Raw genomic sequence first — 17,337 nt, 5'->3', positions numbered from 1 at the left:
GTTACTTTTCAGCATACAGCCTGCCATAGTTATTTGTTTTCATTATTTTATTTTATAGGCAGAGAGTTTATTCTAAGATGTTTCTATGAGAAGCAATATAGAAACACTGTACAATATGTCAGGAGAGCAAGTATCGGCAAGCACAGTAACACCCTGTGTTCATCATGTAAGAAATCCAAACCATCAAATTGCGTATCTCTGAAATGGTGAAAATGATTAGAGTCTGAACATTGATTATATGTCATTTTGCATATTCCACTCCTCTCCTTTGTTGAAACTATGTTCTGGGCAGCACGTTACATTAGTATCAGATGTACACTGAGGCTTTATGTGTTATTAGCCCAAATTTTAAGGATATGGAATCTGTCTTTGAAATTTAACATGGTTGTACGTAACTTGCCCATATCCCCACTGCCCTGGCTCTACAAGTAGCAGAAATGTAATAGATGTGTGTAAGGAAGGTTTTTAGATTCCTCGCCTCGAGCAAAATTAGCTAATGATATTCATTCAGATATAGTGCAGTACAAATGGGGCACATTAAATGACTTAAATTAGGTCAAATTGAATAATTGAATTTATTCTTTTACTTAAAAACAGCTTAATCAGCTGAGAGTGCTGGAGTCAGAAAAAATAGTTTAATTAAATATTAATTAGAAGTTTATATTTTGAGCTTCCTTATCATTACTTGCAGCAATATTATTTATGCATCTGTTTTTGTTCATTACAGCTACTAGGGGATGATGTTCAACCATTCTTACTCGATGAAGAATTTGATTATGACAATGTGGCATTGACCCCAAAGTTCTCTGAAGCCGAGCTGAAGGCCATTACAGAATTGTCTGAAGAGAAGAAGAGAGGACAGATGTCAAGTCCAGCAGGAGCTGAAGACTGAATCAGATGCACCCTGAGTGACATTGTGTATAGTGCTGGTGAAATAACATTTTAGGGGGTAAATCTAGCTTCTTGTTTTACCCTTATTTAGTGTTTTTATCTGTGTGGGCAGCAAATGACATCGCTAGGATTTTTTTATTTGTTTCACCAAGGTGCCTTGGAGCCTGAGGCTGCCTTTCTGTATACCTCCTTCTAGTCCAAATGAAAGCACAAAGCAGGGAGATAGGGCTTGCTCAGAGTTGCTCGTTTAGTAGCCCTTCAGCCAGTGAGAAACTTTTACTATCTTTTTGTATTCTGTACAATTGGCATTCAGGTTGGCTAAGAAGGTCTCTTTTGGTACCTAAACCCCACAGGATTTTTGAATATATCGGTGGTCTTTAATATTCTTATCCCCAGTGCTCAGCTTCTTTGCTGTTTTCCAGGTGGTACAAGGCAGTTGGAAAGATGTCTCAAACAACAGCTATGAATTCTCTTTTGTAAAAAAGAAAAAAATTCCTTTACTGGAGTGAAGCCCATGTTGTCTCAGTCTAGGCATGCTGGAATAATTGCTCCATAGGACCAAAACAAGCTGGCATGATTCAGAATAGCTGTATGGCTACTCTGGCTTATATTTGGCACTGACTAGTCCAGAGCTAGTCCTAACGCTGCCTTTGCCTATTCTTTCAGTAATGCAAGTAACAGCTTTTTGCAGCTGACATATCAGTCTATAGACTTTTTCCCTGTCATTATAAGATTTAAAGATACTGAGTTATAACAGGGAATAAATCTGGGGATGTTTTTTCCTCTGTTCTGAGTTACTTTAGTTCTGCAGAGAAATAAATAGTCCTGTTTCCAATAAACTTTTTTGAACAAGTTGATCAAAATTGATGTTGTATAACTACTGACAATTAAACATGTACTGCTACAAAAACCCTTCCAGACAGAGAAAAATATAGTGATCTAATCCATTAAAGAAATTGGCATTGAAAGGCTGTCAGATTTAACTTTTTTTTCAGTAGATGATTCCAGATACTAGTTTATGGCTTATACTCAGCATCATTGAAATACAGTAAGCTTTGGAGCTTAGTAGAGTACACACAGTATGAGTGGGAGAGAAGAATGTGCATCTCTGGTACAAGATAGTATGAACTTGTGCCACAAGATGTTTAGAATTTATTTTTTTAGTTTACTATAGAAGCTTTGCTCATGCAGCTTGATTTAACATCACAATTCTGGATTGTATGACTGGTCTTTCTGGTATTACTCTATTAGCTAAAGTTGATTGACCAACATCTTGCCCTTGGCTTATCTCCATTATTTCTGAAGTGGGTGATTAAGGTGATGAATATGGGAACTGTGCCTAAGTAGAAACTAGAGACCAAACCACAAGTTGTTTAAAAAGACTCTGGATGAAATCCCTGCAGTTGATTGACTGCTCTATTGTCAGAAATGTAAGAAAACAAATAAAGTGTTTTGATATTCCAAAGGAAATATTTTTGGATCAGTAACTTTCTAGACTGTAACCCTGCACCACTGAAATCTGAATAGCATTTGTTTTGAGGAATGGTACTTACCTCAATTAGAGGGATGTAACTTAAGGGGTAGATTAACAACAACAACAACAACAAAAGTAAGCTGAGGTAAGATGATAAGAAGAGTGCTGTAAAACTACAAATATGTTGTACAGAAGAACTGATCTGTACAGGACCTTATTGTAGAAGGTAATGAGAAATATCTTCTTAACATCTACACTCAAAAGGATACCTGTGCTGTAGTTAAAATAGGTTTTGATGCAATTGATTGTAGTAGATTTTGCTGTTGTTTGGGAAACTTTTTTTTTTTTTTAATCAGACAGGCTTAAACTCAATGAAGCATTTTGTTGAACCCAAGATATTTTGAATGAAGTGCTTGAGATCTGACCAACTGGAATTTTCCAATGAAACATTCGTATAAAAAACCTTGAGCAGGTCTGTTTTTTAAATTATCTTCTTCTTGAAGATGTAGATGATGTGTATGAATCGGAGGGATAAGAAAGAAGTTCTTGTAGAGCTCCACGAGGAAGAAATAAAGAACTGCTGTACAAAGATACTAAGGTCAGCCTTTAAAGGCATCAATAGAAAAACAAGGAATGCAACCTCTTAACATACGTATGTGTAGCAAAGGTACAGCAAAGGAACCTTTAGTCTAAGACCTCTGTGTATAATTTGCTATTCTGAAAACAAAGAATCAGCCATAAATAAAGGTGGTCTTTTGTGGGTTTGTGGAATGGTTTAATGAAGATAATGAATTTGTCACTCTCTTTATATTCTTTTAGAAAGGTATGAGGCACAAAAGCTGTAGATCAGTCCTGCTGGAGTCCTATTGCCAGTATAGTCAATGAGAACTTGTCCAGGGGTTCATAATGATCTTCAGGCCAAAACAGCTCTGGAAACTCTTAAGTGCATTTTCTATTCATTTCATTAACGATTTTTCTCTGTGCATTAGGGATACATCCAGCCATTCACTTCCTTCTCTCACAGGCAGATGATTCGCTTACCAAATGTTCAGAGTACCTATTATGCTCCATAAGTGTCATTCAGTATAGTCATTATATGGTTCCGTTTGATATAAAGAAACACTTTGCTGCAGAATACCCAACAAAATTGGAACTCTTTAGTGACATTTATCTTATGCAGAGAAATGGGAATAATTCACTTACATTTACACTACTCATGAGTTAGATTTTTGCTCTTTATTAAGAGAGATGAATATCACAGTGGAGATTAGCCAATGCCAGCTACATTTTCTGAGCATGACGTTCTGTTGGCCTGCCCTTGGGCTTGTTTTTGGCTTGTACCTTTTATTTGATTATACTTCTGAGAGAAGGTATATTTTCCTCTTTTCTGTTACCAAACGGTCATTTTAAAGAATGTATATTATGGGCATGTTAAATTTTATACATGTACATGGAATTAGTTACCTGGATTTGTGTCTGTATTTCTGAGGTGATGTGGAGTCTGAATAATATTAAAGAGGAAAAAAAGACATTCTCCTTTCCTATTTATGGTCTTTTCTAAACACTTTTCCTATTTTCCACAAGCATTAAAGACAAAACACTCATGTGGAACAGGAAACTGAGTGCTACTTGGAGTCAACTTTGCAACTGTTGCAGCAGGGAGTGGTACTAGCTTTCTAACCCACTCATGAGGATTTTGAAATGCAAAATCTCTGATGTTGGGAAAACTCACTGGAAATCAGGCCTATGTGATGCATCTCTCTAATCTCTTTGTATACAAGATTTCATTGATGTCTAAGGTGCAATAGAGCCCTGCACCCACATCAGTCAGAGAGCTTATCAGCATTAGATTTTTTGCTCACTGGGGTGTTACTCTTTCCTTTCACAGTCTTGAAGGATCATGAGTAATGAGGTGGAACTTATGGGAAGTTAGTACTACTTCCACTCGGGCAGGAATCTGAAGGGTTATTTCCTTTGCTGGTTGTGGTGCAAGCTTAGCTATTAATTCTCAGAGTTACTCCTTGTGGGTGTAAAAGGAAGAGTAACTATTTGATGAGATAGTGGCTGTGAAAGAATAAGATAAAAATTGAGGAAGTGAAAAGAGATATAGACAAATCTGTCTGTCAGACATTATGTTTCTAAATATACTTCTATTAATGCACAAAGGTATCATTATATATACTTGTATACACACAGTGCCACTGAAAGAAAATAATTTTAGTATGGAGAGTACTCACCAGATAATTCAGAGCCTTTTGAAGAAGGTGGCATGGAAACAAATCCTTGCTCTTATGGAAAAGACCCTTTGATCCTCTGGCCTTCATTTTCTGCTGCTATAAACTGGCAGGGCTCCACTGAGGCCATTTGTATTCATACAGAGCAGACAGGGCCCTGGTATTTACAGTCTTAGCTGAAAGAATACAAAGCCAAATCAATTGCTGATTTAACTTTACTCAATATAAAACAATGTATATGACCCATTATCTTTATGTGAAAATATTTAAATGCAGAGCCAGTGCAAATTAAATGTAAAAAAGATATCTTTAATTGTTCAATTGCTATTTTTACGCAGGTCATTTTGGAGGTTCTCTGGTGGTGTGTGCTTAGAACATTGTTTTTTTGCTTTAATAAAAGTATCAGATATGCTTTCAAGTCATGTTCAAATCATGAAACTTGATTATATACATTACTAATAATTCTCAACTCCTTTGAAGTTTTTTTTTCCCCTCCGTGACGTGGCAAGGGTTGGAAATGGACTTTGCTTTATCTCAAAATTGTTTTAAAATGATCTGACATCCTTTGTGAAAACATATACTTTACACTGCTATACAGGAGCATTCTGTCAGTTTGTGGTGGAATGGGAACTTTGCAAATCAAAACAGGACCAAATTCTTTGTTATTCAGCATTTTTGTGTATGCTTTGGTTTGGCTGAGCAGCCACTCTGTATCAAGGGGGCTGCCTGGCTAGCAGGCTGATTTGTACCCTGCTGTCCTCTACCCTAAGTTACACTCAGGGGTCTGAGTAGCACCTTGGTCCCCCCGGCTACAAGACTGTCGGACAATTTGGCTACACTGACCAAGGACACTGAACCAGGAGCCTTATGCTGGGGCTCCAAGCATGCTGAAAGATCTGGGGCAGAGGTTCATTAGACCCTTTGGCTCACTGGGGCTGTGCCGAGCACAAGGCTCACCACCCTCGAGAAGGAAACCCTTGAGAAGGGCTCTTGCCGGCCTCATGAAATGAGTTCCCTGCACCACAGAGCTGAGTGCTTGCGATAGCGGAGGGCATTCCCACCACAGTGTGCTTTCTTGTGGCGATGCGGCAGTTGGCGCAGGTGGCCCTGAGGCACCACATGTGTCCGGGCCGCGTGGGGAACGGACGGGCCCTCGCCCTGACAGCAGGCCACCCTCGCCAGTCCCAGGCACACGCGGCTCTCCCAGGTGCTATGTGTTTGCCTCTCCCCTGGGAAAACAAGGCAGGCAGTTTTCTCTGAAAACCCCAGTAAGTTCTGCAACACCTGAAAAGATGATGAGTTTGCTGAGTTTGTGCTTGCTGGCTGCTGGAGGGGATGCCTTGGTTTGGCTGGCAGGGTACTGCCAGTGCTGCAGGTGTACAAGCTGTGAAATGCCACAGAGTTAGGATGGAGATTTCCTTACTGCTTGTTTATGGGAAGTTTGCAAGAAGAAAAGCAAGTGTTAGAAGGTACTGTCGTTTTTATAGACAGGCTAATTTATTTGCAATCGCAGTGCCCCACAGTTAAAATGGAAATCAATTTTAATGCCTTATGAAAATGCAGAAATATTTGTCTCATTTACAGCACTTCCAAAAAGGACATATAATAAAATTTCCCTGATTAACAATCTATAATTTTATGTGCTCTGTGGTGTCTTTTTCAGAACATCTATCCACATAAACGTGTTTCAAAATAATAAGCAAAGATAGATCTGAACAAAATCCCTAAATCTAACTTCACACCAAATTTCAGACTTTAGCAACTCTCTGAATATTCAAAGCCTCCTTTCATCTCAATATCCCCAAACTTTGGGGAAGTAGATTCTTTAAAAATCTTTAATCAAACATTTCTCAAGCAAAAACCCCAAACCAAAGCAAATGGAGACTTGTCTATATGAAAATAATCTATAGAATATTAAGTTTACTGCATTCCATAAGGAGACAATGGTATTCTAAAGAATGAAATGGAAAGTGATATTTTTCTAGAGGGTGAACTATACTAAAATATTCTGTTGACTTGATACAATTCCTGACAACCTTTCAATGTCCAATTGAAAAATGAGTGTAATCATTTAGTAATTCATGTGGATTTACAGCACAGTTATCTCTTGAGCCATTAAAATGAGATTAAAAATGTGTGGGATTCTTCAGTGTATTTTGTGGCGGTGCTAACACCATAAATTAGGGCTTTAGCCTCATTATATCATATGTTTCAGCAGAGTTTGTTCTTTTGTGGCTGTTGTGGTTGAGTACTTGGGCAGCACTGTTTGTGGAGTGCAGGTGTGTAGTTGCAGCAAGTAAACCTCATGTTTAATAGGCTTTCTTGAATCCATCTGCTTTTCTGTGCATATGTATAAAGCCTTCTACTAGGCAGTATGATAGGCATAATTCTTAGAAAGAAGTGTCATTTATTATGTTGCTTATGCTCCTCAGAATAACTTAGCTAGAGGACAAATTCTGCCGATTACTTGGAAGTGTTGACTCTGCCAGTTAGATTCGCTGAATATTGTACACTTGCTCTTTGAGGGTGAAATGTTGAAATGCATTTTTTTTCTCCTCTTTTCCTTATTTTTGTTTTTGTTTTTCCTACGTGAGATTTACAGCTGGCTTCCCTACACTTGACAAGACACTGCATTAATCCAATGAGCTACTTTCCTGCTGGATAAAATTTTACAGTAAAAAAGATGGAAGGCTGGTGCCTGGGCCAGGAAACATCAAAGCACCGTTAACATTTCATGCACAAGCTTAGCATTTGCAAAGCTTTCAAAAAACAAACAATTGGGAAAATACAAATAATGGTCAGCTGGCTTACTGAATGAAAATTTAATTCCCAATTGCCTTTGTTTAAGTCAGCTGCTTACATGCCGGTTCCTCTGCCCACCAAGGATTCTGCTAAGTAACATATTTCAGAATCCAGACTGTCAAAAATACTGACAGCTAGCACTAGCTGAATAGCATTTCCTACAACAAAACTGTGATCTGTTTAAGGCTCTTTGTTTTGGGTTGTGAAACTCTTCTTGAGTTCCACGGATTTATTTTCCACTTATAAACATTAATAACATAAACTGTACAAAAAATAACAGCCTGGTGGATATCTTTCTGCTGAGATCAGGAAGAAAGAAGATAATGGGAAGAGAGGTTGGCTGAACAGCCAAATACCACCTGGGCCGTGAATGTGACATTTCATGCCTTGCTTTTCATTCTTTTGCAATATTGGCATGAGAATCCTGATTGTCAAAAGAATACACCTTCCTACATCCCAAACCCCAGGATTTATGAATGTGCTGGCAAACCAGCAATCCAAATTCAAATGGTTACTGTTCCACGGGTAATAGTATTCATTGTGGGCTACATTTTGGTGCTTGCAGCTGAAGGTATTTTCCAAATGACAGGATTAGGCCCTGATCACAAATGTTCAAATAAGTGTTTTTCTGGTACTGGTTGTAAGGCTATAATTCTCAAAATTTCATTTTTGAAATATGTATTCTTTTTAATACTTTTCACTTGCTGCCCCAGAACCAGCAGATCAAAGTCATCCTTCAAAGATGATACCGGAAAAAAATAACTTGGAGTGCTCTGAACAGAAGTGATGAAATTAAGAATGAAGTAAAATTTAGCAATGTTAAGTTTAGGGAAAACAGTTTGCTGAAATTGTTATCTGCCAAACTTTGCAAGTAGCTCTGAAGTTAGTGGAGCTGATTTGCTAAGGGCAATTAAAAATAGTCGGAAAAAAATATTGGAGCATATTATAGTAGCAAAATACTGCATCAGCTGGAGTTGGATTTGATTAATATTTTCCCCATCAGAACAATATACATGAAAATGAATGGTTAAAGTCTGAAAAATTTTACTTGTTAAGACTGTTGTCATCTCAGGATTTCAATTCTTGTAATGGAAAAAAGTCTGATTCAGTGCAATGGTGCAGGTTTGGTCTGACTGTTTCAGTTCCAGAACATCTCTACAAGCTCTTGATTTGTACACAGGCTGGACGATCCATTTATGAGGCATCACAGCCAGCATTTGCACAAATGAGAAATGATGTATTATTTAAATACTCTGTTTTTCTGAACAGCATAGTTGCATTAAAACTGTACAGTAAGATAGAAGAGAGGGCTTTTTTTCTGCTCTTACCAAAAAAAAAATAAAAATATGCAGCTTATTTTAGAGGTGAGCTTGAAGTGGAATGTAGGACCAGAACCACATTAGGATTCTGAGAAAACCTGTATCTGCTTGTAGCTCTCTGTCTCATGACTTTGTGGCTCAGCATTACTCTTTGCCTGAGTAAATGACATCTCTTTTGATCTTAATTTGGAATATGTAAAGGTAAACTTTTTCCTTAATCCAAATATGCCATCAAGTTAATATTTGCAGGGCATTCTTTTATTTTACTGTTTATTCTCCATGCCTCTACTAGTCTTGACTGCCATACTACACCGCAATCAATATCATATCACACACAGAAGACAGGTTATGACTTTGCCAGTTTTTCAACAGGAGGGGGGAACCTTCTTCTTGCCGAGAGCTGCAGAGGCTATTGAAACACCTTTGGTTGGCCACTTGTCCATTCGAATGGCTGTGTGGACTTAAGCCCATATTTTAATGATGTATTTTATTACACAAGTCAGGGAGGTGCTGCTAGTTGAAATAACTGGGAATAAAACTCAGTTCAATGAACTCCAAAAAGTTGTGTGCTGGTCGCTGTAAGTTCCTCCTGATGCTCCCACCCCATGCAGCTCTGTCAGCATCAACATACACAACACAGAGACCCTCCCTGCAGTTGATGGTAATTGGGCTCCTGTAAAACACTGTCAATTCGCTGGGACACTTCGGATGAACTGCAGCTTCCCAGGAGGCTCCCTGGAGCCACCTGTATTTTTAATGTATTTTCCCTTCCAAAACACACTTCCACATAACCCTGCCTCACCCTGTCCTCCCCAAAGGAAGGGCTAGAGCAGACTATCAATGCCTTGGCCATTTACCACTTGTTGGTTTAACTGAGTGTTCAATTTTGCTTTTCAGTTCACCTTCTCTAACCTTTCTTTTCCAGATGGGATTTTATTTCTAGTGCCAAGCACTGAGAAAACAAAAATCTGTGTTCCTTTAAACCATCACAGTGTTAACATTCAGAAAGGGGTTTGCTGATGTATTCAGTAAGAGAGGAAACAGATTCCTACCTCACAGAAAAGTTTCTTTGTTTTAAATGTTAATTGTTTTAAAGCACCTTAGAGTTTTTTGGGGCCTCTAGGTCTTTCTTTCGTTCTCTCTCTCTCTCTTTTTTTTTTTTTTTTCTTTTATTTGATGGTTGATACAATCTCTTACAAGAAGGGGAGAAAAAAAGTACTTTGTTGGCCTAGTTTCAGGTAACCTCTAAAAGTTCAAGTGGACCAATTACACATAAGAGAACAACAACTTTTGCAAAGCTTCATTTCAATCCCAGAGGGGAAAAATGATAGAAAATCAATTAACTTTCCACATGAAAAAATAGCTCATATTGCTAAGCTTTTCTTGCATAGTTCCTTGATTATGTTTGGAAGCAAATTGCCTTGATTATACCTTTGACGGGAAGGAAAGCCTTTTAATTAATTTAATACATGCTATAGCAGTGCTAAATTGTATCATGGAACGATTAAGTGGGCCTCCACCGATATTTTTGCCCTGTTGAAAATGGATATTGCTCACTTAGTGAGTCACGCTCTTGCTGGGTTGACGCAATTATCTGCTCATTGCAGAGCATGTGACACAAAAGCTATTAGGGCTGTTTGTATATAAGAGAGCCTAAATGGAGTAAACAAAAAGGCAGTTTCAGGGGAAAGTCTGAAATGTCTCCTCTGGCCAAAATTTTGGAGGAACTTCAGCTAAACTTCAGGGCCTGTACCCGCACTGGGGACTGAACCAGACCTCTGAGCCCTAACACAGCCCCTACTTTGGGGATATTCAGGCTTCAGGTCTGATTTCTGTTGGTCCTGGACTGAAATGAGAAGTGGATGTGATTCTGTTTGTCATGTACTGACAGATGATCCTCAAACTGTTGTTCAGTTATGGACAAGTGATAGTAAATTTGTAGTAGCATCTACAGTGCATGAGCTGCTTCTTAAAACCAATGTTCTCCTCAAGCTCTTAGCCAAAACCAACTACATTTGTTGTGTTTACTGAGAATAAGATTCTTAAATGAGACTATTCATGCAAATGTTAAAAATATAACACATTCTTCTTTACAGATAATATGTTCTTGTATCGAGGTGGACCTTGCCTGTTGGCCTGCTTTTTGTATGGAGGGCTGCTAGCTCTTTCCTGGTGAGCCGTGGAAGCAAATATCCAAGAGCTGAATAATAAAGGAAAAAGTCCACCACCACCAGAGAATCTCTTTTATGAATTCTTTCACAGCTGTCTGAACTCAGATAATATATGATCACACATTTTTCTAATATCCCAAGATCATAAGTAATGAAAAATAAAAAACTGTGCAAGTGAGGAGCAATACTCTCATTGTATGTGCTCTGTACTTTCTGATTCCGCAGAGAAGAGCCGACTGGTGAGGGATCTGTTTATAAAAGGAAACTTGTAACTCTGGGTTGGGAGAGACTCAGGATGGGAGAGGAAGTTTTCTTGCAGCAGTGTGAGGGCGAATATGTGCTAGAAATGAATTTTAGAGGTGATGAATCGCGGCTGCAAATGCTGTACCACAGGACTGGTATGTTTGGAGCTAGTGGGTTCTGCATTATTTAGAGATTTAATTTAATTAGAGATCTTAGATTTAATAGCTAACATTTTGAATTGTGACAGAATTGGGCTGGCAAACATCAGTATGCAAGGAGCGTGGTCAGATGCACTCGTTAGACTTGTGTACCAGTAAAGATGCTTCGTATTGACTAGCATGGCAAGGCCAGCAACCTGAACGGCTGCGTGACATTCCCTGGCACCAGGTAGAGAGATGCAGTTAGCACCATTTACTTCAGTAAAGATTCACTTCCTAGAGGGCAGGTTTCACTTCCACTGGTGGCTGACAGGGAGCCGATGTGGTGCAAGGGCTGCCCCTGCCCCTGCCCTGGTCCCGCTGGCTGCTGGCTGCCTCTGGGACTGGCTGTAGCTTCAGTGACCTAGACTGTGCTGCTCAGGCCCGAGTGACTGAGTGCAGTCAGTAGATGTATTTGAGAAAGCAAATGTATTTGTTTTTCGCACTGTTGGTACAAACATGTATTTGCTCTTTGTGTTTGTGGCATGAGTGGTCTGATGTAGCTCTCTAACTTCCCATCAATAGCAATTATGCCAAAAAAATATTTTTCCTTTTGCATTATTTAAATTTCTTTCATCACCGTGCCATGCATTTATGTACTTCCTTAGTTCCCTGAGTTTAAAATAGCAAAAATATAATATGCATTCACAGTACTGTATTTTGATTGCCTTTAGGTTCTATTTTTAATGCTTAATCTCTTCATCAAGAGAAAGAATATACACTGTCTGCTTGCTGCAAGGCAAAGTCAGATAGTTTAGGACTGCTGCTAGTGCTGGGATCAACATCACAGTTAACCCCTCTGAAAGATGGAAGGGGCAGGTCAAAGACTGAGAACTTCATTGAAGTGTAAAGGCAATCAGGCATGTCTAACCATTCCCACCCTAACTGCAATGTCATCTCCGTTGGGTTACTCTAGGAAATGTGCTGCCTCCTGGCTTCAGCAAAATATTAAATACAACATTCATAGGAAAAAAAAAAAAAAAGAGATCTATTTCAGTACTTGAAATTTCCTCTTAGGCCTGGGCTCATTAATTCATAACTCAAGTTGTGCCCTTTGAGCCCAACAGACCAGTAAGAGAATCCCAAGCGCTGCCAGCTGACTGACTGTCCCATGAGACCAACGGGTGGTGCGCAGCGCTTAAGGGAAAGCTGACACAGGGAGAGAAAAAAAATAAAGGGTCAGTAACTAAAAAGTGTTTTTCTCTGGACAAGGAAGATTGAAGGGGTGAGAGCAAATACATGAATTGGTTTGGGAAACTGTGTTGAAAATTGGTATGGGGCTTGCTGAGCATCATGCAAGAGCTCCAAATGCTCTGGCTACTCTTTTCCAGTACCTAAGTCCAAAATAAGTATTTGTTTAGGGAAAAAATTCTTAGTTACTTTTTTTTTCTTTTCTTTCTAAAATAACGGGAACAGAGAGTAACTACTGACACTGCAAAAGCCATTCTCAGCACAGAGCACGTGGTGGCAATGTTGCACTGCTTCAGAAGGACTGTTGTGCAGCCCTCACCCAGCCAGCGTTCATTTACTAAGCAATAAATAGCTGGATCCAACAGAGTGGTGCTTTACCCAGAGAACATTATACTTGTACATGGTAGTACTGATTGTGTTTTCTATTAAAATAGTGAGCAAGGTATAGGAAAAAAATAGTTTTTCTTTATACTGCATGTGTTATTTTCATGCATCCTAAGCATTGATGCAATTTAAATTTTGCAGCAATAATGTAGCTGGTATAGGAAAAAGATATGACTAATTAGTTTCATTCCATAAAATCACCCATATCTGCCCGAGAGGAACACTTTGGGTAATAAAAGCCTCCACCCGTCACACGCACAGAAACTGGGAACTGTGTTACTCTGAAATGGTGAGGTTTCTCCCTCCCAAAAGAAAGCTTTGCTATTCAAACACGCTAACCACAAACTCTCGCTTTCAAAAAGATCTCTAGCCTAAATATCAGCTTCCCTAAATGGCTACAGAGAAATGGCAGAAGTGTTGCAGAAATGCTGAATGGGACAAGTTTGGGGCCCACTTCAGGGTGAGTTTCTGGGGTCAGCAGCTGTGGAGGGCTCTTGGCACTGCCAAGCCCCTCGCTGTTGCTGTGGTTTGGCCATAAAGCAACTGCAGGTTTGTTCACCTGTGGCCTTGCTTCTCGTTCCAGTCTGACAGGAGGGCCCTCAGGGGCAGGTTTGAGTAGGAGAGGACTTGCACTATAAAGGCAACAGACTTCGGGTCTCTGGGGCTCTCATCTTTTGCTCTTGTCCTGCTTTTGGTGTTGCTATTACAACCTCATTAGTTCCCTTCCCAAGCCATGGTCTTCCTTGTCTTTTTTTTTTTTTTTTCCTTCTACCTCTGTCAGGCTCCGTGCCTTGGTAGGCAAACCCTTCCTGCGCTTCTGTCATGGCTCAGCTGATTTCCAGTTCACAAACACAAAATTAATGAGTTTTTTGCCTTCCATTTTTCAGTCTCCTAGGCCCAGACGTGTTATCAATCACTGTTGTCCTTATCTCCAGGAACCTGGACTCGAGTCTAGGTCCCAGTGACAGGGGCAGCAATTCAGCAGCAGTGCCCCAAGGTCCCTGCTGCAGCGCTCCCTTACTCGCCGAGGGGAGAGGCCCAGGGGAGCAGGAAAGCTGCAAGGTCTTAAAATACCTTCTTACTCTGCAGGAAGGAAAACGCTGGTTTCTTTGGCTAGCAAATAATAAAGCACTGTGCTGTAATTGCTCCCTTCTCCCCATTCCACCAGCTACAAATATAAATCGAATTAAACAACCCCCAAAGCATGAGAGCAAGCACTCCAAGTAAGCCACACGAAACCAACTGCTTAGACTCATGTGTCAAATTGGTTGGTATAGGCTGAATCCTGTGAGCAACACATACCCACACAGGCCAGCAAGAATAAACACTGGGAATTAAACAAGTATTTGGGTCATGTCACTGCTAGGGCTGCTATAAATAAAAGCTTGCTAGAAACACTGAAAATGTATTGAAGTAATTGATACATTAATAGCAGTGACATTGATTAAGCCTTTTTATTTATTTATTTTCCCCAATGCCTTAAGTCCTTTCTCAGTATGCATTTCTAGGATGAAGGTCAAGAGCCCTGTAATTTCACATCTTCTCTATTTATTCACAGGAGGTATAGACTGAGCTGTAGTAGAAAATAATCTGAATGGAAGCTTGCCTACAGCTGCTAAGCAGGAGTTTGGGATGTAGGTAGATTCTTCCTTTCACTGAGTATAACAACCAAGACCAAAGCCTTAAAATGTATTCAGGGAGGAAACACAAAAGCCATATAATTCCTTTTTACGTGAGTAATATAACCTACATGTTATTACCATTATTTCTACTGTCAGTAATTTTTAACTAGAAAAGGAACAAGTGGCCATGGCAATGAATGTTCTCGAGAAGTGTTGCTCTTGAGGGATGCAGCTGACAGTGGAGATCTCCAGACTGACACGCTTGCCAATCTCTGAACCTATCACCCACCCTGCCAGCAGCCTCTCTGCACGGCTGGTGAGATGCTTTCCAACTTGCCGTCTTCCCTGCCTCTGAAAAAACAGCGAGAGCTCCCATAGCCCTTCAGCCAGTGCTGTTTTGCTTTTATTTCTCCCTGTTGAGGCTCTGCCAAGTCCCCTCTTGCACAGCACCACCATAAATACTGCTCTGCGGCTGTAGTGCTTTGTGTGGTCCTCTGCACCACTTGGAGTACAGACTGCGCTGCTGAGGAGTAACAGCCGGGATGTTTTCCTCTCGAGTGCTTGGCCCCACTGTGTGCAGTCAGAAGGCAAAGAAGTGCACAAGCCGACATGCCTAAGCAATTTGGTGTCCCGCTGCCTTCTGTTTTTATTTTAAATCTGAGCCTGAACTGATGAGAAATGAACTTAAACACTATTAGTAAGAAAATGATGAATCCCTTTTGTAAAAATGATCATCTCTGTGTAGCGCAGAGAAATGGCTAAGCTAAACATTCGTAATTTAAAAAGAAGGGTGTCAAGAAGATTCATTTCAAAACACTTACACTTCTTAAAAAAAAGTTCTGGTGGCTTTTGGTTATGTCCCCTTGCACGAGTGAAATATTAGCTTTCTAGTCTCAAGTGCTAAAAAAGAAACATTTATTGGTCACTCGATTATCGATTAAGATAAAAAATTATGCTTTTTGTGTCTTGTATGAATAGCATGATGATCTTCACCACCTTCTGCTAATCTTTTTTAAAGGACGGTACAAATGTCATTTTCGTAGCTGAGGCATTGAGTCCCCAAGATGCCCAGAAAGGCCTTCTCAGTGTGCAGATTTATTTCCTCTGAGCAGCCAGAAGTATTTCAGCAAGGGAAAGATACTGGAGAGAAATACAGCAGCTATAGATAGTAAAGGCAGATGCTGTAGAGGACTGACTGAGGGCTAGGAAGTTACAGCGATCACAATGTTTAACACTCATTGCTAGTTCACAGCTCATGTACCTTTACTTTCCTGTCCTGATAATATTTTACGTGGTCAAGGTTTGATGAAAACAAAATCCATAGTACATCATATATTTTCTCTTCCTTGGGAACAACACGCAGAAAATGTGTGAAGTTCACATACAGGTGCTGAATTAACAACCCCGTTTTCATGAGGTACATAGAAAGGATTTATTGGGTGGGTTTCCGATGTAATATAAGCTCTTGCAGAGGCAAAGGGACAGATTCCCCATTCACCTGTGCAAGTGTGGACAAAATGCAACAATCGTACTTCAGATAGGAAGGAGGAAATGCAATTGCCCTTCCTGCTTCGCTGCTAAAACCAGCTTCTCCTCATCTGAAGTGACACAGGCGTAGAAAATAGCCAGTGGACAGAATGGCTCTGCTGTCCTGATTACCTTTCTGTTTATTCTTCTCTACTGCCCTGCAATCAGCAGGCAATCTGTTTTGTAGCAAACACCATTTGAGGCTGCATTGTCTTTGGGTCACTTCCATTTCATGCTTTAGTACATAACAGTGGAAGCTGCTTGCTTTGGGTGTTCTGGGCATCTGCAGCAGTAGGAGAGAGCTCCAGCAAGATGCTTAAAAATATATTCCAACATTTTCCATGCTGTTCTGCGACAGATGTTTTGTCCAGTCATATTAATCTATCATCTTGAAAATCAGTTCATATTAAAGAAAACGCCTGACCTCAGTTTCCTCCCCACTTTTCCTTACTTCAAATAACTGTTCTAATGCTTTATTGAGGTCAAAGAAGTGGACCAGCAGTAGGCTGCATTAATTTTTCCCCTTTCCATAACTGTATTATCTTTATGTTCCCAGACATACAATATTTTCCAAATCAAAAATTTATTAGAAATCCTTACTACTCAGCTTGCGATTCGATATATTGGGTTTCTTGCAGCTCTGGGATGAACTGCATCTGGTTCCCTTTATTGAGATCACTCGGGGATTTCTTCTTCCCCAGAAGCCACTATTTTAAAGATCCTCAGTTCCATTAGCTAACATGATTTGCCCACATGCACAACATTGACGTTGCTACTGAAAACCGAGACTGGGATTTAGTTTGTGGGCTGCAGTGTGGTTTTGATCTCCCCCTTGCCATGCTCCTTGCCCACTGCATGATGATTCTATTTCTTCTTTCATTAATATCTGGGGCACAAAAAGGATGCATCTGCTAATAAACTTTACTGGTGACAGTGTTTGGGAAGTGCTTTCAGTACGGAAAAGGATCAGAACACCACTCAAGAGGCATTGGTTTCCCGCAAGAATAGGAGCAATACGAATTAGATAGCAGTCAGTAACACAGAGGGAAAGGACGTTCCTGTGGGGATTTGCCAATAACCAACCTCCTGGGAAACCATCAGACTTTAAGTAAGAAGAGTGGGAAGGGAACACTGACCATGCCAGTGCAACATAAATACACCCTGGCTTCAAGTCCGATCTTCTGTCCTGGGCCTTTAAAATTCAGGTTGCTTTGGCAAGTAACATCTCAGACAATAACAGGGAAATAATGTATTCTCTTTCAATTTTATGATAAAATTGTGT

The 17,337-nt window shown here is 39.9% G+C and overlaps 1 protein-coding gene and 1 long non-coding RNA gene across 2 annotated transcripts in view; one reads left to right on the top strand and one right to left on the bottom strand.

Moving 5' to 3' along the window:
• The window catches only part of IFTAP (intraflagellar transport associated protein), a 40,987-nt gene extending 37,093 nt beyond the window's left edge, over positions 1-3,894 (top strand). The window contains 2 exon segments of the mRNA XM_084520364.1: positions 728-857; positions 860-3,894. Of these exon segments, the coding sequence (XP_084376490.1) occupies positions 728-857; positions 860-885 (156 nt within the window). The 3' untranslated portion in view covers positions 886-3,894.
• LOC311437314 overlaps positions 1-17,337 on the bottom strand; it is a 487,226-nt gene that overhangs the window by 36,621 nt on the left and 433,268 nt on the right. Inside the window, exon 6 of the long non-coding RNA XR_014693400.1 lies at positions 4,603-4,775. This is a non-coding gene — a long non-coding RNA (uncharacterized lncRNA). The remainder of the gene's footprint in view (positions 1-4,602; positions 4,776-17,337) is intronic.

This window comes from Aythya ferina (genome assembly GCF_964211825.1).
Source record: "Aythya ferina genome assembly, chromosome: 5".
Classification (NCBI taxonomy): domain Eukaryota; kingdom Metazoa; phylum Chordata; class Aves; order Anseriformes; family Anatidae; genus Aythya; species Aythya ferina.
The sequence above is the reverse complement of the archived record's forward strand: the minus strand, read 5'-3'. Positions and strand labels throughout refer to the sequence as shown.